The following is a 22198-nucleotide window of genomic DNA, read 5'->3' on the forward strand; positions in this document are numbered from 1 at the left end:
AAGATTAACTACCAACTGTCCAAATTTCTGTTTTCTTGGAGTAAAATTGTATTAGCAGAGATGTCCTAACTTAAATTAAATCCTACTCAAAATTATGTCAATTACGAGCTTACCTAGAGTTTGAGTTAGTAATAGGGGTGCAAATTGATCACATATGGTTTGGATATGACACTTGTCATATATCCGTATTCGCTTTTTAAAAACGGATACAGATATGAATATAGTTTTTCTTTGGTAAGGGGAAAATAACCATATCCCGAGAAACTTGAAATAGATACGGTTCGGATGTTGAAGAGACGGATACAGTACGGTTGTTGATATGAAAACCTATCGGCTTTGTTTTACTTTTCCCCATACTTTTTTTTATTTTGCTGACAGCGAAAGAATTTCATGCCGCAGACACCACACAAAAAAAAAAGGAAAAAGAAAAAGAAAAAGAAAAAGAAAAGAGCGCTCTTTTTTCCACGAGACTGATTTCTTCTCTCCTAGTCTCTTACTCTCAAAGGTTAATTTGTATGAAGATCTACTCACTTGATAACTTCTAGACTAGTGGTTATATTGATTCTTTTTTTTATTTTTTTTTTTTTTTTTTTTGGTTTGTTTGTTTGTTTAGATTGTGTTCTTTTCTGTTGCTTTATCTCATTAAGGCTGATTTGTATAGACTTGTGTCAATCATGATTATTATTCAAAACCTGCCTGGTTCATAAAAGGGGTTTAGATTATATCAATATGTTGTATTTCGAAACTTACGTTTCGAAACTTAAGAAGCATCCAATTCTTCTTGAATTTCGGATTATTTGTCCTCTAAATTGCTACTAATCCTGCAATTATGGTACGTGCATGATGCATGTTCATACTTCAAGTTCACATGAAGATAGTTTCCCTAAAACGTAACCTAGACAAGCTTATTATTGCTTTACAATGTTTAAGAGCAATGCAATAAATATTAGCTGTTAAAAAGTTAGAAAAGTACTTGCTGCCAAAGTCTAATTAGATGGATCGTTTACAGTTATCATAGCATTATAATTATCAAACATAATTCGATGGACCATTTACAGATGGACTAATACAATATTGTTAATTGATTATGTTGGGGCGGAGTCCCGCCCGCCGCCGCGGAAGCGATATCACCTGAGAGATAGCCCTAGCTTTCGTTGTCACAAAAGCACAAGTCAACCTCTAAATTCTTGTTTCTCAAAGGAAACGAGAATAGATAATGAAATTCTTATTTCTCAAAGGAAATAAGAATCGAAAGTGATATATTTCATCAAAGTGAAATATACACTCTTCCTCTCATCAGTTCAAGGACTGAAATCTCGAGGGAACCTACAAGCTATGGCAACTCACAGATAAGACAAATACAAACACGAAATTTTTACGTGGTTCGACAAACTAGCCTACGTCCACGGGAGGGGGGTTTCACTATGAGGAGAATACCAAATTCTTACAAATTCTCTCTCACTCACTCTTTCTTTTCTCTCAAAAGAAACTCCACACAATATTCAATTGTATTTCCCACACTTCCCCACACCAAAGAACTCCTCCACCCCTTCTCTATTTATAGGAGAGAACATGGGGGCAACTCTGAAATTTAGGCGGGCTCTCGCAGGCGGGAAAAAGCTGGCACGCGGGAGAAAAAATTCGCGCACGAAGCTGTGCACGATCTCGAGTTCGGCGCGGGACGGCACGTACGAGCCTACGAGCTCGACGTGGGCGAGATAGCGATAGGCGACCTGCGCGCGTCGTGGGCTTAGGAGCGCAGCGGAAACATGGGTGGGACCCCCTGTCCCCCACGTTCACAATTCTCCACCTCGTTCATCATTTGATAAACCTCAAATTTTGAACGAAAACACCAAAAGAACCCCTACGAACTTCACCAGAGAGATATCCAGGCCAAATCAGGCCAAACCAGCTGCGTCACTATACCGCGACTGCCTACGTACCCTCCACCGGGATCAAGCTAATCGTAGTTCTGCTACTATTCTCCAACATAGTCTCCACCTCACCTCCATCACCGCCCCGCAGGGCCATGCCCTCTTGGGCAACTCAACACGGGCTGATATGAAGCAAGTCCAAGCAATGCTTAAACTTGCTACCTGTGACCACCTTGGTTAACATGTCCGCGGGATTCTCATTCGTATGCACCTTCATGAGAGAAATATCGCCTTCCTCTATGACATCCCGCACAAAATGATACCTGACGTCGATATGCTTAGTACGAGCATGGTAAACTTGATTTTTCGCCAAGTGAATCGCACTCTGACTGTCACACCACAAGTTCACGCTCTCCTGCTCAACCCCCAAATCGTCTAGAAGACCCCACAGCCACAATGCTTCCTTCACTCCCTCCGCCATAGCCATGTACTCGGCCTCTGTTGTAGAAAGTACCACTGTAGCCTGCAACATCGATCGCCAACTAACTGGAGCTCCATGTATCTTGAATACATAACCAGTAGTAGATCGCCGATGTATTCTGAATACATAACCAGTAGTAGATCGCCGTCTATCTAGATCGCCCGCATAATCTGAGTCCACATACCCGTCGACCTGACATGTATCTCCACTAAAACATAGACCCGTATCCGTGGTACCTTTCAAGTACCTCAGGACCCATTTCACTGCTTCCCAGTGCGCCTTTCCCGGATTTGCCATGAATCTGCTGACCACACTAACCGCTTGTGAAATATCAGGGCGTGTACACACCATGGCGTACATCAAACTGCCAACTGCACTAGCATAAGGAACACGCTCCATGTGTGCCTTATCTTTCGCTGTAGTGGGAGATTGTTTACCTGAAAGCCTGAAGTGTGGAGCCAATGGAGTCACCACCGACTTTGCACTTTGCATCCCGAACCTCGCGATCACCCGCTCTATGTAGCCCTTCTGACTCAAGAACAATCGCCGATTCGCCCGCTCTCTTCTAATCTCCATACCCAGTATTTTCTTTGCAGCGCCCATGTCCTTCATCTCGAACTCTTTGCTGAGTTGAGATTTCAGCTTATCTATCTCCACCTTGTTCTTCGATGCAATAAGCATGTCATCCACATATAAAAGGAGATAGATATAATCACCTCCACGAAGCTTCCGAATGTAAACACAACAATCATAGTCGCTTCGGGAAAACCCATGCTTCAGCATGAAGGAGTCAAATCGCTTGTACCACTGTCGTGAAGATTGCTTCAATCCGTAAAGTGATTTCCTTAAGCGACATACATGATTCTCCTTATCCTCAACCTTGTAACCCTCAGGTTGATGCATGTAGATCTCTTCATCCAATTCTCCGTGCAAGAAGGCCGTCTTGACATCGAGTTGTTCCAGCTCAAGATCACCATGAGCAACAATACTCAATAGCACCCGAATAGAGGTGTGTTTCACCACCGGAGAAAATATCTCATTGTAATCCACACCTTCTCTTTGTGAAAACCCCTTGGCCACTAGCCTCGCCTTATACCTCGTTCCACCGAGCTCTGAAGGATCTTCCTTTCTCTTATACATCCACTTACAACCAATAGCTTTTCTTCCTACGGACAATGGGACCACCTCCCATGTTTGGTTCTTCCGGAGAGATTCCATCTCCTCCTCCATCGCAGCCAACCAACTCTCACTATGCTTGTCTCGAATAGCTTCCTGGAAGGAGACCGGCTCATCTTCCTCCACCGAGAGTGCGTACTCAACCAAATTAACATGCCCATAGTGCTTCAGGGGTTGATCAGCCCCCAGCTTCTGTACCTGCTTGTATGCTCGCCTTGGCCTAGTAGAAACCAAGCTATCCTCGAGCTGCTGTTGTTGTAGTGCCTGTGTATTCTCCTACTGAACCTCCTCCTGCTCAAGCTCATCATCTACCTGATTTCCTACTTGAACATGACTAGAACCTCCCTTTGCATACCCCAAGAAAATTACCTTCTTGGCCCTCGCGTCAAGCTTTCCCTTGTTGACGTGATAGTAGGCGGTACACCCAAAAATTCAGAGTCTCTCATAATTTGCATGTTCCCCTGACCACACCCGATAGGGTGTATCACCGTCCAATGTCGAATGTGGAGATCGATTCACAATATAACAAGCTGTAGCAATCGACTCTGCCCACCATTCTTTGCCCAAACCAGCATATGATCGCATACTCACTGCTTTCTCCCACAGTGTTCGGTTCAGTCTTTCCGCGACCCCATTTTGTTGTGGTGTAGATCTAACTGTCCAGTGTCTAGCAATACCCTCCTGATCACAGAACTCCTTGAAGGCACCGTCTGTGTACTCTGTACCGTTGTCAGATCTCAGCGTCTTCAATTTCTTTCCCGTACTGTTCTCAACCATCGCCTTCCACTTTTTGAATGTCTCAAATACCTCATTCTTATGCTTCAGGAAATAAACCCAAGCATATCTTGAATGATCATCTATGAATGAGACAAAATATCTGGAACCATCCTTGGAAGTTGTCGAAGCCGGACCCCAAACATCCGTGTGCACATAATCTAGTATCCCTCTGCTCTTGTGCTTGCTCCTCAGAAATTGAACCCTGTGCGCCTTTCCATACACACAGTCCTCGCAAAAATCCATGCAAGGCTTCTTCAGATTCTTCAGCAAACCCTCTTTACCAAGCAGATCCAGACCCTTCTCTGACATGTGCCCAAGCCGCCTATGCCATAACCGTGTGTGCTCACATGGGTCTCCACCACTTCCTTCAGCTCCAACTGCTGCATCTCCCGTCACCGTCGTACCCGAGAGAGTATATAGATTACCGTGACGAACACCCTTCATCACTGTTAAGGAACCCCGAACAACCCTCTTCACTCCGTTCTCTGTAACAATCTTGCAACCCCTGGAGTCCAAAGCTCCGACTGAGATAAGATTCTTCCGCAAGCCGGGAACGTGTCGTACGTCCGTCAAGGTTCGAACCACTCCATCATGCATCTTGATTTTAATATCACCTAGCCCCACCGTTTTACAAGCATGGTTGTTCCCCATCAATATGGTTCCACCATTAATGCTCCTGTAGGTAGTAAACCACTTCCTGTTTGGACACATGTGGTAAGAGCAACCAGAATCAAGAATCCACTTCCCGGAGGTATCCTCGCCATCCGTAACGACATAACATTTCTTATCGCTCCCATCCTCTGAAGCGTAGCTCACCTCTTCCTTGCCTTCTCGTCTTTTAGTCTTGTTGTTGTTGTTCTTCCCACCTACTCTCTTGTTTGGACAGTCGACCTTGAAATGTCCAACTTCACCGTATTTGAAACACGCTCGTCCCGCAAGAGGTCTCGATTTCGATCTAGACTTTCCTCCCTTGCCTTTTCCTCGCTCATTGCCTCTTCCTCTGGCAAACAGTCCCTGCGCTTGTTCTTTGCTACCATCAGTAGCCATATCACTAGTTGCAATTTTTCAAAGATCATCCGCTAGAAGCGCCGTTCTAGTCTCATCCATCGATAAACTGTCACCCACAAGCATCAGTGTTTACACCAGATTCTCATAAGACTTCGGCAGAGATAGAAGTAGTAGAAGCGCCTGATCCTCGCCTTCCACTGTCACCTCAATGTCTTTCAAGTCCGATATGATCCTATCGAACTTGTTGATGTACTCCCGGATTGACGAGCCCTCGTCCATCTTGCAAGTATACAATTTGGATTTTAAATAGATCCGGTTCGTTAGACTCTTCGTCATGAGGTACTTTCCAACTTTAACCACACGCCCGCAGCCGTTTCCTCCCCGTCCACCAAAAAAGCTACATCCCTTTCAAGGCAAAGGATAATCGACGCCCGTGCTTCCAGATCCAGCTCCTCCCAATCCTCATCAGACATATTTTTGTGCTTCTCTCTTCCAGTCAAAGCTTTGTGCAATTTTTGCGAAATCAGTGAATTTTTCATCTGCATCCTCCAATAAGAAAAATTATTTTTCCCATTAAATTTTTCAATCTCGTATTTTCCAACTTTACTTGTTTTACTTGTAGAAGCCATTTTCCGCTTGTATTATGTCAATCCGCTTCTCTCAGGATTTTTTTTAAACAATTTCTTTGTGTTTTACCACACAATATTCAACCACCACCTCAGATCAGAAATTTTACCACCTCCAGTCTGAATAAGGGCTCTGATACTAATTGTTGGGGCGGAGTCCCGCCCGCCGCAGCGGAAGCGATATCACCTGAGAGATAGCCCTGACTTTCGTTGTCACAAAAGCACAAGTCAACCTCTAAATTCTTGTTTCTCAAAGGAAACGAGAATAGATAATGAAATTCTTATTTCTCAAAGGAAACAAGAATCGAAAGTGATATATTTCATCAAAGTGAAATATACACTCTTCCTCTCATCAGTTCAAGGACTGAAATCTCGAGAGAACCTACAAGCTATGGCAACTCACAGATAAGACAAATACAAACACGAAATTTTTACGTGGTTCGGCAAACTAGCCTACGTCCACGGGAGGGGGGTTTCACTATGAGGAGAATACCAAATTCTTACAAATTCTCTCTCACTCACTCTTTCTTTTCTCTCAAAAGAAACTCCACACAATATTCAATTGTATTTACCACACTTCCCCACACCAAAGAACTCCTCCACCCCTTCTCTATTTATAGGAGAGAACATGGGGGCAACTCTGAAATTTAGGCGGGCTCTCGCAGGCGGGAAAAAGCTAGCACGCGGGAGAAAAAATTCGTGCACGAAGCTGTGCACGATCTCGAGTTCGGCGCGGGACGGCACGTACGAGCCTACGAGCTCGACGTGGGCGAGACAGCGATAGGCGGCCTGCGTGCGTCGTGGGCTTAGGAGCGCAGCGGAAACGTGGGTGGGACCCCCTGTCCCCCACGTTCACAGATTAGAAAGCGAAAAGATCATTTTAGTTATGATAGTAAGAGGTTTGCTTTGGTGCTCCGAAAATAACCCTTTTTTCAAATTTTTAAATTGACAAAAATAAAAATCAGTTAAGATAAGAAAGGGGTATTTTAGTCTTTTCAAATTCTTATCTAATTGCTTTATATCCTGAAAGCTTCCGTTGCTTCTTCCCTTTCTCATCGTCAATCTCTCCCTCTCAAATTTTTTTTTTCTGCCATTGACACTCGTGTTCACTCTGCCTTGCATAGAGAAATTATTTTCTTTCTTCGCTCCCTGAGAGGAGTCTCTTCCTTAGCCACGACGAGTTCGAACAGGATCAAGATATGTAATCACTCATTATAACCCTAACTTTTTCTCTGATTGTGGGAAAATTGATAACATGTTGTTTGCTAATCTCGTAATGGTGCTGATTTGAAATTAGGAACATTCTTTTTCAATACTAAAACTGTCTATTTTGTTGGTTTGATCTTGTATGCGCACTTAGGGTTTATTTGGGGTAAAATTCAAACTTTATGCAAGTTTCTAATTGTTGTTGATAAAAATTGGTCAATGTTATTTATTAACTTCATAGTGGAAATTTCCCATTTGGTCTGCATCACAATATAAAAGCGCCGACAATATTACAGCAAGGATGATAGAGATAGATATTGTGTTCTTGCAAAATGTTCGTTAAGTGAATTATGATGAAAATTTAATGACAATTTCTGTGCACAGTAATGATAAATAAGAGAATAAAAAATTTAATGACAATTTCTGTGCACAGTAATGATAAATAAGAGAATAATCTATGTTTTGCCAAATTATAACAGATTAAGAAAGTAAAGTAAATCTTGAGAGAATAATCTATGTTTTGCCAAATTATAACAGATTAAGAAAGTAAAGTAAATCTTGCTAGGTGTGAGCTAGGTTGACCGGCCACTTTGGAATTTTTTGCTAAAACTATAAAAACGTATATCATGCTGACATCCAACAATTAACAATGTTGCTTGCAAGAACCTTTAACCTGAAAGTTTCTTTGAAGAATTAGTTTAGTACTTTGCATTCAAGACTTGAACTCCAACAGTATGATGTTAAAGGCAATGGCTGACATAATATAAAATAAGCAATTACAGTAAATTCATTACGCCGATTAGTTGCCTCCTTAAACTAAACTGCTGACTTATTCAAATATAAACATCATCCATGTTCAAAAACTAGAATCAAGACTTCAAGAATTCTTTTATCCCAAGGTTAAGAAATATTCTTAAGAAGTTAGTCTATTGCTATCAATCAAATTAATAAGTAAAAGCACTTTAACTTCAGAATAATAGTTGACCAATTGTGATACAAATTAGGTAGATAAAAACTAGGAGTTAATTAACTGCGCATAGACTCTTGTTGTTTTGCACCTAGAACCCTTGTAGTTTCATTGTCGCAGAGAAACTGCGGAGTTAATTTTTTTTTGAACCCTTAGACAATTTTTGGTAGATATCGCCTCTAACTGAATTAGTGGGTCTATCTGAAGGTAAAGGTGTCAAAAATATTTAACTTAAGGTCTAATCTCAAACAAGGAAACTACACGGATAGTAAGTTCAAAACAATAACACTACAGGGGACCTATGTGCAATTACCCCTAAGAAAGATGCTAGCAAACATTAATTTCAGGCTAATGAATAAAGTTAACCAATTGAAATAGTAAAAGCTAGATGAATAAAAACTGAAATCATAGTGATATGGAGGAACTCCGAACTTATACAAGATCAAGAAAGCACCTGTTAATGTTATTTAGCATGAAATTTGTTGTTAAATTTTGGTTGATTAGAAATTTATTTATTTATATATGTTAATAAATTCTAGAAGATGATTTCAGAACCTTGTTTTTAGAACATTGTTTTCCATCAGTGAACAATATTTAATATGGTTAATATTTTGTTGTATGACTAATTTTTTTTACTAATGTCTTATTAAATAATATGCATGTCAGGTGAACCCCGAGGCCCATCCTTAATGGAATACGAGGACATAATTCTGAATTCCTATACCACTGAAAATGAATGGTATGAGTTTTATAATTCATATGCCAATTTGAAGGGTTTTAGCATTCGAAGGGATAAAGTGAGATATGATAAAAATGGCAATCTTTATTATCGCAAATTTGTTTGTTTTAAAGAAGGAATTCGTGAAACTAAGCATATGGATAGAACAGATAGAAGGTCATTATCCAGATGCAATTGTAATGCATGTCTTGAGATTTTTTTTTGATAATGAAACACGGAGATGGTTTGTTTATAGTTTAAGGGATATGCATAATCATGAGCTTGTAGGCCCAGATGAAGTTCCCTTTCTTCGCTCTCAACGAAGAGTTGATGATGTACAAATGGAAGAAATTCATATGCTAGCACAATGTGACATTCCTAAAAATAAAATTATGGATTTTATGGAGTATAGAGACGGAGGTTATGAGAAGGTTGGTTTTATTAGAAAAGATATTTATAATAAGTGGGGTAAAATATCACGAAGAATAATAGAACATGGAGATGCACAAACTGTATTGAATATGATGGAACAAAGAAAAAGGAAAGATGTAGATTTTTTCTATTTGAATAAAACTGACGATGAAGGCCATCTTACACATTTGTTTTGGGCTGATTCTCAATCAAGAGTTGACTATGAAGCTTTTGGTGATGTTTTATTATTTGACAGTACTTATCGAACAAACAAATATGCCATGCCTTTCATACCATTTATTGGTTTAAAATATAATTTTAATTCACCAAGTTACTATTTACATTCACCAAACCAAAGTCACAATGCAAAGAATAACTTTATGATTACCACAAATGCATTTGATTTTGAATAGAATAAAGAATAAGTACCTCATTTGATAACCATGCATCAGTTCCAAAGTTTCCACTTGCAAGCAAAGGCTTCAAATATTCTCCAGTGAGAATGATATCACCTATTTGAACAAAAGACTTACTTTTATCTCCTTTACTTACACATGCCTTGTAATAAGTTATAGCAATAACTTCATCTTGTGTAAGTCCTGGAGGTAGTAAGTCAGGATCTTCCTTTTCTGCTCCCTGAAAAGCAGATATGATTTTCTCTTCATGTGAATGTTTATTACGTTGGCACATGTTGATAGTATCCTCAACTTCCTTTGATTTTTTTTGTGCAAATGACATTTTTTTCTGTACACTTCTTAATGGTTTCATATTTTCTAATGTAGTTTGAGGCTTCTTGCTGCTTTCCCTTTGCTCATGATGAGGTGACACATAAGTCTCACCATTCATCCACTCTGAATCCATATTAAGAAGTTCCATATTTAAATCTACATGAACAATATTTGCTCCGACGTTACTACCATGGCTAAGTGGATTTCTCCTTTCTTTTTCAAATGATTCTCCTTTAAGACTAATGCAAATATTGCATAATTTTTCTTCAATTCTCTGCATATGATTCTAGAAACAGAGGTGATAAAAAATTAAGTTAGGATATGTGTAAAAAAGAAGTTTACAAGTAATATAATGCATAACCAAAATTTTAACCTTTGAATATAATTTGCTTTCTCTGATGTCGGATTTGAGCGTGGAAACATCATCTCTCATCTCGAAGATAGCTTGTGTAATTTCAAGCATAATTTTTTTATATTATTTTCTAAGCAATGCACACTCCGTTCAATTGAAGCCATACGAAATGATAGCATATGTTTGTCAATGTCATCAAATGTTTCATCTGAAACCTCATCTTTTTCCTCGTCCTCTTCGTCTCTTTCCTTCTCCTCCTTCGCCTCTTTTTTTTCTTCTCCATGATTTGGCCTCAATCTTTGACCAGCTTGACCATTGAATTTATTTTCAAAAGTAGCATAATGTTCCTAAAAACATATTTACAAAGATAAAATTAAATATAATAGGAAGATTAAGTGGGTACTAAGCTAGATTAAATCTAAATAAAGAATCAATAGTTAAACCTCACATACCTTTTGATTGGATGTTGTTGTATGTTGTCCTTCTGAAGCCTGAGTTGTTTCTTGTTGCATGTAAGGCATCGCTAAATCAAATACTACTACTAGCTGTAAGAAAGAACATTAATAATGCACATTTGGTTTTAATAATATAAAATAATCCAATAACCAAACTAATTATCTACCTTTTTTTTGTAATTCATGATACATTTTGTTATCAGCACGACCAAATAAATTTTCATAGTTCTCTCTTGATGCACATCGCTTCTCAGTCCAATGTGCCATTATTGGAAGACTTTTAGCATTGTAATCAAAGTCATTACCCGGAAATCTGAAGTGCTCATAATACCACAGCTAATATAAATGACAAGCATATATAGTTATTATAAGATAAAATAGTAAAAACAAAAATATTAGCTCACTTAAATTAAAGAATTTACCTGTAACAGAAGCATACACCCATTTATGTACTTCGCATTTTTTTCCTCTGACTTGTAATGCTTGAAAATAAAAAGTCAAGAGTGAATCTAGCCCAATTGTATGAAGAGATTTTTTTGACATCAACCAGAATGTTTAGATAATATTGGGGTATATAATCCTTATCATTTATAGGAGTTAGCACAAGTCCCAGTAATAGAAGCACAAAAGATCTCTTAAAATGATCGTCTGCTCCATCAGATGAACCAATACAATTTATAAGGTGTCGGATTGTAATTTTCTTCGTGAATGGTTCAACATAATATTTCAAAATTTCCGGGTCAACACTTTCATTGCAAAGCATAACAATATCACCTTCAGCACGTAATCCCATCAAGTAAACGACATCCTTTTCTGATAGTGACACCTCGTAATCTCTTATTTTAATTATACGTGTTTCTATATTTACCTTAATCATTAACCAATAACAAAGGCAACGACGCATTCTTATATCAGGAATATGTAAAATACCTCCCAAACCCATATCCACTATCGCTTGTTTTTGTACATTTGTTAAGCCACTTACGATATTGAACATTTTTGTTGGATTGCAATAAATACCAATAGACTCCTCTCTCACATTTTCTGCATTTCAATTAAATATAAAAAATAAGTACAAGAAAAATAAAATTATAACTCCTAAATAAATCGCTTAAATATATGTGATTGTGACTTTATTTTTTTTTCTTTCAAAGAAGTCAATAAAAGTTTATAGCTGTATCACAGACAATTCCATATGGTAGATCACATCAATTTACTAGTTCAGCATCATATAATTTTTAAGTATTAGATGATGGAATTTATGACTCTTTGGACTATGAACTGAAACTAAAAGTCTTTAATTTTGCACCATGGCCATATGTTCATGTGTGATAGAGAAAGTGCATGCATGCAAGCTGTAAGAACTTCTGTAGTAAAAATTGTAGCCGTCTTTTAATTAGCTTATAAACATGGAAATTATGTTTTTAATTTAGTAACTAAAGCGACTACATCATATTATATAATTAACATTAAAAGACGCCATGAAAGGTAAGTTTTACATCATATTATTTTAGGTAAGTCTTTATGTCAGGCGCCTAATATTCGTTTGTCCCAACACTAAAGACAATAGATCATATTATATAATTAACATTTTTTAAAAATGAAAAAGACTTACCTTTCATGGCCTTCACGAGATTTTTTGGAGACGGCGATCGAGTGCGGAGCGGCGTGAGCGGCATCTTCTCCAAAAAAAAATTTTCTACAGGAAAGTGCGGCGTGACTTGATAAGGCGGTAAAAAGTTATAACGTGAATTGGAGAATTCTAACTAATCATAAATTCTGTTTTTCTTCTAAATTGTATTTTCTAAAATAACCTTTTTACCTATAGTTAATTACAATTTTAGGTGTGGAACACCTCCTAACCGCCAAATCTACTAAAATAACCTTTTTACCTATAGTTAATTACAATTTTAGGTGTGGAACACCTCCTAACCGCCAAATCTATCCACCTAAAAATGTGAGAGCTATTTTTAAGGAAATTATTTACAGATATGCCACTGGTGCTCCAACAAATCTTTATGGAACACCGAAGCTGTAGGCATGATAGTAATCCCCACGTCATAATTCCCCTAAAAACAAATAACGGTTTGGGCTGTTTTAAGTTAATCTGAATGCTGGTCTATGTGAAAAAACTAAACTAAAATATTCTCAGATTAACACAGTCTCAAGACTATACTCTCCGGCCCCGTTTGGCAAAGGGTTAATGAAGAGGGGTTAAAGAGAATGATTAATGTACTTAGCCCATTTGATAATCCGAAGGACTAAATTATTAACCCGTTAAATAAGTTTTATTTTAGCCTTTATGATCAGTTTTAGTGTTTGGGAATAACAATGATTTTGACTATTTTTTTTATAATTAGAAGGGTTAACTCTTATTCCATCTAAATAGGAGTATTAGTAAACCCCTCATTTTGAGGGGTTAACTCATTTTAACCCCTCTAGAGGGGTTAACTTTAACCCTTCTATATTTTTTATGTTTGACAAATTATGGAGGGTTAACTCACTTTAACCCTTATATAGATTTGTTGTGTTTGACAGGTTAAGAAGGGGTTAAGTCTCCTTAACCCCTCACTTAACCCTTTGCCAAACGGTACTTCCACGAATTACAGTAGCCCTAGTCCCCGGACAAAAAACAAACGTGGCCTTTGAGTTAGACTATCTCCAGCAGGTGGGTTTTGGGGGGGTTTTTTGCTCCAGCAGGTGGGCTTTTGGGGGGTGAAATGGAAAATCGGTTTCGGATGGGTAAAATTTCATCTCCGGCTTTTGGGGGGTGAAATTAATTGAGCTCATGTATCAAGCCATGTGTCAAGGCTTGATTGGTTGGAGTTTTTTGTTTTACTCCTAATTTTTAAATGATATTTTGGGAGATAAATACTAGGAATTAATTTATAATTTTTATTTTTTCACCTCTATAAATAGAGATTAGTCTTGTGTAATTTGGACACCAAAAAAAATCTGAGTTTTCAACACCTTATATCAATTAATAATATATATTATTTATGTAAATATTAAAAAATTATAATTATAAATAAATGAGTTATATTAGTAATAATAATAGTAGTAGTAGTAATATATATGAAATAAGAAAAAGAAATGAATAAATAAGGTGGGGTATATATGTTGGAGTGATGGGGTTAGTGGGTCCCAAATAAAGTAAAAATCTTTTAAAAAAACTCCTGCTGTAGAGATGATAGAAAATAAAGATTGTTGAATTATGTGGAGGGGGAATAAAGTGATGTGACAGGAGAGAGAAGGTTAAAATTTCGACTCCTGCTGGAGATAGTCTTAGAACATCTACACCACAGCCTAAAATGACACCAACAAAATTAAGTCTTCACAAAAGTGTAAAATGTCAACAGAACAGAAATGCTTTCATTATTCTAAAACCAAATATTCCATGTGACAAATCTAAGGCTAAATATCATAAAAACCGCCTTAGCTTTGGATGATTATCAGATTACCCCCCCAAACTTTGAAAACATCAGAAACTCCCACTTAAGCTCAGGGGTTATAAGAAAAACCTTCCTTAACTTTACGATTTTATTAGAAAACCCCCTTAATTAATTAGAGAGTTTACTAGTAAAATAGCAAAGTTAAATGGGTCTGATATTTTGAAATTTAAGGGGACTTTTTCGTAATCGTCCAAAGTGGTGGCGAGGGGTTCGGTTATTTAACCCAAGAATAAATTTTGAAAACAGACCCCTTTGCAAAAATATTCTCAAAAAAAGATCTGTTTTCACTTTATTTTCAAAAAACGACCTAGTTTTTCACTTTATTTTCAAAAAACGACCTACTTTGTTGAAACTAGATCGTTTTTTTGTAAAAAATATTCCCAAACTTCACGGGAGTTGAACTCCCGTGAAGTTTTTTTCATAACAAAACTTCACGGGAGTTCAACTCCCGTGAAGTTTGTGAACATTTTTCACAAAAAACGATCCAGTTTCAGCCTCAGGGCTGAAACTGGGTCGTCTTTTGTAAATATTTTCAAAACGGGTCTTTTTTTGGGAATATTTTTGCAAAGGGGTTTGTTTTCAAAATTTGTCCTTTAACCCAAATCTAAATGAGCTTTGCTACAGGGACAAAAAATTTAGGACCAACAGGGGGGACATGTGGGGTGTCCCCCTCCTATTGCATAATGAGCTGACCAGCTCATTAATGCAATAGGAGGGGGACTCCTCACTTGTCCCTCCTGTTGCTCCCATATTTTGGATCCTTGGGGCAAAGCTCAATCTAAATATCAATCGAAATGCTGCTGCCCCTGCATTTAATTTGAACTTCAGCACTGTGGGTTCCGGATACTAAAAATTGATTTTAAGGGGTAGAAAAAGAAGAAGAAAAGAAGAAAAAAAAAACTTCATATGCCAGTACAATAAAACCCCTTTAAATCCCTAATCCTTCCTTTATCCTCAAAAATAAATAAATAAATAAAATATAATAAAAATTTGGTCGCGATGCCAGCGTCCATCGCCGTCGCCATCCTCCCCCTAGAAACATAAAAACTTTGGGGCTCACAGAGAGTGAGCTGAGATAAGCACCATGATGAATTTCACCCATCTCCTCCTCCTCCTTCCTCTCTCTCTCTCTCCTCCCCTCCATCTCCTTCTCCTCCGTCATCTGATCCACCGCGGCCCACAGGGCACCATCGCTTCACAACCCTCGCGCCGCAGCCGCTACCCTTCGACATCTTCTCCGTGCCCTCGCTCCCCCTCTCCTCCCCCTAACTCCCCAGTCGGGAGCTCAGCTCACCGACGGCGTCTCCGTCAACTACAACGCCACTTCGCCTCAGAGCTTCCACCCTCATCTTCACCCAGCGAGCGCACGGCGTCTCAACCTCTAACCTCTCCATACTCTCCCGACTCCCCCTCCCCGCCAGCTTCACCTTCTCCCTCTCCGGACCGCGGACCCCACCCCCCTTTCCCCTCAGGACCGCCCTCCCTCTCCGGCGACGCCTCTCCTTACTGTCTCCACCCCACGACACCCCTCCCCCTCCCCCGCGACAGAGCTCCGCCGCCGTCTACTCCACCCCGCTCTCCCCGCAGCCCGCACCACCTCGGTCACGCCCCCCCGGGGCGGCCGCCGACTTCAGCCCCTCCGTCTCCCCTCGGGCACTGGACGCGGTCGCATCGCTGGGCGACAGCCGGCTGGTCGGCCGAAAGGTTCAAGGGCTCAACACCAGACGTCTACGTGTTAAGACAGCGGACGGTCGGGGAGGGGCCAACTTGTCGGGGGCACGGAGGCTGGCGCTTTTGCTGGGGTGAGTGAGGAATGTGCTCTACTTTCACCCGACAGAGGCGACGACGGATGTGGAGTGTCTATTAGGGCTTTGATTCGAATTTTGGCGGGGAGCTCTCCCTCCGGCGTTTGCACGGTGGAGAGGATCACGCCGCGGCGGTTCCATGCTTATCACTGTCCCCGGCTAGTGCTGGGATCTGGGCGTCGTGCGGTGGCCACACGAGGAAGAGGGGGCTCGGAGTCGCATATTGAAATCGTGGATTTACGCGGCGGGGTTTCTTACGTTGAGGTAACTAGGCCTATTTCGCCCTACAAACACCACTATAATCCGTTTATATCGCCGGATGGGAGTAGGATTGGGTATCATAGGTGTAGAGATGGTGAAAATGGGAGCCCGGCGTTGCTGTTGGAGAATATTAGGAGCCCAAGCCCAGAAGCTTTCTCACTGATTAGGATCGATGGGTCGTTCCCTTCGTTCTCTCATGACGGTAAGAAAATTGCTTATGTTGGGTTGCCGGGATTGTATGTTGTGAATTCTGATGGATCCGGAGAACCCCTGAAGGTGTTTGACGGAAATGCGTTCCCGACTGCTTGGGACTGGAAGAGGAGAGGGGTGATTTATAGTAGCCATGGTCCTGAGTTTTCGAGTGAGAGAACGAAAGTTGACATTATCTCGATTACTATCGAGGATGAGGATGGCGAGAATTCAGAGCCAGTGGTCAAGAAACTTACTTCAGGAGGGGAAAACAATGCCTTTCCTTCTCCTTCGCCGGATGGAAAATGGGTTGTGTTCAGATCCGGGCGATCTGGGCATAAGAATCTGTACATCATGGATGCGGTCGAAGGGGAGAGCAAAGAAATTCATCGTCTGACCGAGGGCCCGTGGACTGATACAATGTGCAACTGGTCTCCTGATGGCGAGTTAATCGCGTTCGCATCAGATCGGGATAACCCTGGAAGCGGTTCTTTTTCAGTTTACGTGGTGCATCCAAACGGAACAGGATTGAGGAGAGTAGTTCATAGTGGAGATGGAGGAAGGACAAACCATCCTTGGTTTAGTCCCGACTCGAAGAGTTTGGTGTTTACATCGGATTATGCTGCGGTTTCAGCTGAGCCGATATCCAATCCTCATCATTATCAGCCTTATGGGGAGATATTCACTATAAAGATTGATGGTTCTGATATTCGACGTCTCACACACAATTCGTATGAGGATGGAACACCTACGTGGACTCCGTTCTTTGTGAAGCCTGTTGATGTTCCCGAATATCTTCAAGGAAGAGCTCGATGCCAATTTGACGATTGTCACTGGCTCGCTGTAAAGGCTGAAGCTAATAGCGTCCGAGCTGAGAATGGTTGCTAAATCTTTTGAAATCATGGTATGTAGCGGTTTGTCGTTATACTTGGTTGCTAGTGTATTCTATGTAATATATGAGCATAAGAGCACAACTGGTACATGGATTATTACCCTACTGTAGTAGGATATACATATAAATTATATACTTATGTATATACTGAAATAAAGTTTGCTCTGAAGCTTCCATTGTCGATGTTTCTCCTGCTGTAATTATTGATTTGTTCTTCATGTAGACGACGTAAAGCATTAATAGTCAAATAAGGTTCAACATGATTTTATGGTTTGATTTATGATATGAATTTTAGACATCCTACCTTCCTTAAAATATGAAAGAATTTGATATTTTTTTGGGTGAGAGGTTGAAAGTTTCCTTTCGACAATTTGTAAGAAGTATTTAGTCTTATATCACAAATTCGAAGTTGCCTTTGTAGAACAAAAGTTGGGAATCCGTGTTTCCGATACATGTTGGACACTTTGTTAGTACAAAATTCATGATCGCCAGTTAGAAGCAGGTGGTAAGCCTGTAGCTTTCGGTGTTGAGATTTCATTTTTAGCGAGACGCGTTGCTGAGATACTTTATTATTAAGGTCTCACATAAGACATGTCAATAATGTATTAGTGCATACTTGAGCTTTGCTACAGGGACCCAAAATATGGGACCAATTGGGGGGACAAGTGAGGTGTCCCCTCTATTGGTCCCATATTTTGGGTCATTGAAGAATTTTTCAAGATACTTACCCTAAAAGAAATTAGCATCCAACACACGAGACACAAGTTCATCTGCGGCCTTCATGTATAAATGTATAGTAAAACAGATATAGATGAAGTATGTTATTTGCCCTTCTAAACAAAAGCCGACTGTTTTATGGCTCATATAACTACTATTAGGCACTTTCATCTTTTGGATAACTTTATTGTGCGTATATTTAGGGGTCAAATTCATATTCATTCAAAAGGAATGTTCATATAAGTCGTGTCCTTGTGTCTGGATTTTGGACTGTTGTCAGATGTGTTCACATCTGCAAGTCATAGAATCAATGTGGATTTTACCATTTGGGCGGCTTAAGTTCTGAAGATTGTCGAGGCAATGTTTCTTCATCCAATTCACCAGACCATTTGGATCACTTGCTAAATTTACTTTTATTATCTCCTCGCAATAACAAATTCTGACATGTAATGGGAAGTTTGCTACATTCCGATAAAGAGGCTGCAGGATTCGGGCTAAGGTATCATTTCTATCCAATTTACATTTAGTGGGTAACACAATAGTGGTAACTGCTTTACCATGCTAGTCTTTGTTTCATATCCCGCTTCCTGATGGAATTGAGTCTCTAATTGATGTAGGAGTCTGCGCATGTTCGGGCAGGCGTCGTAAAGTGGCCAAGTGCCCTATATTTAGTTATGCATGCATAAGAACAAGTAGACTTTGAGCATTGTGAGTTTCTTAATACGCGAAAATATCTTTAAAATTTTGATGGGGGAGTTTCAGGTCGGCCCTTTTAGCCGTTCTTAAGATACCGAACCTGATATATGAGCTGGAGGTTGTCTTTGTCTCCAAGTTTTTGTTCTCCGCTTCTGCCTGGTGAAGATCTATTCAATTTAGGAAAGCTTCTGGCAGAAACTTCGCCTGAAAAAAATGGAGCGGTGTGAGATTGGGGTTCAGGGAGAATACTGTACATATGCGTCTCTTAGGTTTCAATATGAAATCGATCCTGTTGGAAACTAGTATCAATACCCAATCTTATTGAGTGTGCTTTATGAATTATACGTACTATTGGTGATCTGCGCACAAATATGATACTTTCATTATCTTGCTTCTGCATATCACATTTATAGCATCCATGGGTGTGTCTTGAATTTTATCTCTTAACTGCAGTAGAGAGGATGTGCAGAAGCTCTCAGCTCCACACGAGACATTCTCGGATCTGAAACTATGAAAACTAGGGATACACATTTTTAGCATGTCTCTTGTTTTACTTTAAATCGATCTAATGGAAAACCCTGTAGAATCGTGCGCTTATGATAATTGTAGGGTTACGCTCTCCTATTAAAGACTAGAATCTGCGGAAGCATACACTAAACACTAGAGAGTGTTGATTAGTGTTATATAAAGAATTTGCAAGATGTGTTATAAATTGCAAGAAAGAATGACAACAATCTCAGAAAATGAACATCACAAACACAAGCATGTATATTGGCTCCGCCTCCCCGGTGTACATCCAGTCCCCAAGCAAATCCCGCTTGAGATTTTCACTATGATTTTGAAACCTTACAAAATCAAAAGCAAACCAGACCAATTTGTAAGACCATACAAATTGCAACCCCAATTGACAAGACCATGCCAATTGCACACCGATCTCTAGACCAAGAGATCAACCCTCTCAAAACCAAGAGAAACCTTCCTTGTAGCAAGAATACAAATCCAATCCAAGCCTTGATGTGGATGTGAACGTGTACCAGTGATTTATGAATCTTTTTGACTCTGAATATTGTCTAAACAATCTCTAAGAATGATGGGAACAAAGGCAATATCTTGAAACTTTCTTTTTCTGAAACTTAGAACTAAAAACTGGAAACTTGAGAGTTAATTTGCACAATATATGAATCTTACAACTGCAAATGATGGATGACAATTTCTGAACATAGAACCTATTTATAGCCCTTGAAAAAACAAGTTTTTAACCCAAATAAACGGATAAAAATGGCTATAAACAGTCACAAATTCAAACTTGAAATGTCAGAAAACTGTTTCTGTAGTCGACTATAACTCTTAGTAGTCGACTACACTAAATTTAAACAGACTCTGTGAAGTCAGGATTTTTCTTAGTAGTCGACTACTTTGGTCATTAGTCGACTACTCTGTAAAGACAGAAAGTCTATATTTTGTCTAAGGTTTGAGTAGTCGACTACTAAGGCTATTAGTTGACTACTAAGGTATAGATATGAGATATTGGATATGTTTTAAGACTCATTCAATATCTATAACCTCTAATGGTTAACTTAGGGGATTTTTATAGTTAACCACACACTAAATATGTGTTAGTGTGTTCTAAATACTATGTGTGTATGTGTGTGAGTGATCAAGGCTTGTACAAATTTCTAAGCAAAGAAAATGTGAAAAATTACATTTTGACATTTAAGCATAACTTCTTCTTTGCTTCATATTGCCTTGAACTCATCTTATGTCTTGAGTATCTCTTTGAATATCATTGTTGATTCAGCTCTGATACTGCAAAACAAATGTTAGCACATAATACACACAACATGTAATATTTGTTATCATCAAAACAATCATAACTTAGGGTCAAGATACCTAACATTCTTCTCCTTTTTCATGATGACAAATATATATTGTTAATATATATATATATATATATAAGGTATAGATATGAGATATCTGATATGTTTTAAGACTCATTCAATATCTATAACCTTTAGTGGTTAACATAGGAGATTTCTATTGTTAACCACATACTAAGCATGTGTTAGTGTGTTCTAAACACTATGTGTGTGTATGTGTGTGAGTGATCAAGGCTTGTACAAATTTCTAAGCAAAGAAAATATAAAATTACATTTTGACAATTACGTATATCTTCTTCTTTGCTTCATGTTGCCTTGAACTCATCGTATGTCTTGAGTATCTCTTTGAATATCATTATTGATTTTGCTCTGATACTGCAAAACAAACGTTAGCACATAATACACATAACATATAATATTTTTTATCATAAAAAGAAACCTATCTTGGGGTCAAGTTTCCCAACATTCTCCCCCTTTCTGATGATGACAAATACATTGTGTTAATATATATAAAAAATTTAATCCCCCTGCATGAAATCATTAGTTAAAATCTTTTACTCCCCCTACATCAAAGCATTAGTAAAAAAATTTTAAAATTTTCTATATAACTCCCCCTTTGTTATTAGCAAAAAGAAATAAATATAATTCTAGTTAAATTTTTTTTCTCGGGTACCTTAATAAAAACATTAAGCACTTTGATACCCTTTTTATATTAGATCCTTAGGATTATCCCTTAGGAATCCAATTAGAATTTGGTTTCCCCTTGTTAACATAAATATAATTAACAGAATTACATATGTTTTTCTTAAAATTTGAAATATACACATTTCTATCATGTAAGCAAATATCTTTAGGTACCCAAATGAACATAGATTTCTTATGTAAAGATACTTTATGACATTATATATAATGTGTCCTATTAACATATTTATTTTTCTTATGAACATATCCTAATCCAAACTTTTGATTAGAAGATTTTTGAAAATATAATAAATTAGTTAAGTCTTCTTTTCCTTTGTTAAATTTGTTAACATTTAAAGATAATTCTTCATATTTAACTCTAAGTGAACCAATTTCTTTATCTAAATCTCAAATACGAATTGTCAATTTATCACATTCAGATTTTAGATAAATATTATCATTAGTCAATAATTTATTTTCAGAAAATAAATTATTATCTAGTTCATTCAATTTTTCAACTTGTGAAGAATTTGAAGTCACTAATTCTAAGTTTAATCTTTCATTTTCATTTTTCAAAATCTTATAATTAGACCTTAAATCCTCAATTTAACATAGAGTTCATTGAATGCTTCTAATAAATTTTCATTATCAAGATTATTGCATATCATCTTCTTGTGCCATGAAGCACATGTGAGCGGAGCAGATTCCTTTTTTTGTTATTCTTCTTCTTCGGAAGAGTCATTACCAAAGCCTTTTTCTTCTTATTTTGTAACTTGTTAAAGTTTGTAGACTTTGATTTTGACTTTAGAATAGCACAATCCTTCTTTATGTGTCCTGATTTATTACATT

At 38.5% G+C, this 22198-nt stretch overlaps 2 protein-coding genes across 2 annotated transcripts; one reads left to right on the forward strand and one right to left on the reverse strand.

The window, feature by feature from the left end:
• LOC109836111 lies at positions 10333-11790 on the reverse strand. The gene is made up of 3 exons (XM_020404012.1): positions 10947-11790; positions 10777-10869; positions 10333-10671 (listed from the first exon to the last, which is right to left on the reverse strand). Exons 1-3 carry the CDS (start codon positions 11001-11003, stop codon positions 10402-10404), a joined length of 420 nt encoding a protein of 139 aa, XP_020259601.1. The 5' UTR covers positions 11004-11790; the 3' UTR covers positions 10333-10401.
• Positions 12261-17600, forward strand: LOC109839225 (protein TolB). Its single transcript, XM_020407654.1, has 2 exons — positions 12261-12267; positions 15972-17600. Exons 1-2 carry the CDS (start codon positions 12261-12263, stop codon positions 17372-17374), a joined length of 1410 nt encoding a protein of 469 aa, XP_020263243.1. The 3' UTR covers positions 17375-17600.

This window comes from Asparagus officinalis, chromosome 4 (genome assembly GCF_001876935.1).
Source record: "Asparagus officinalis chromosome 4, Aspof.V1, whole genome shotgun sequence".
Taxonomy (NCBI): domain Eukaryota; kingdom Viridiplantae; phylum Streptophyta; class Magnoliopsida; order Asparagales; family Asparagaceae; genus Asparagus; species Asparagus officinalis.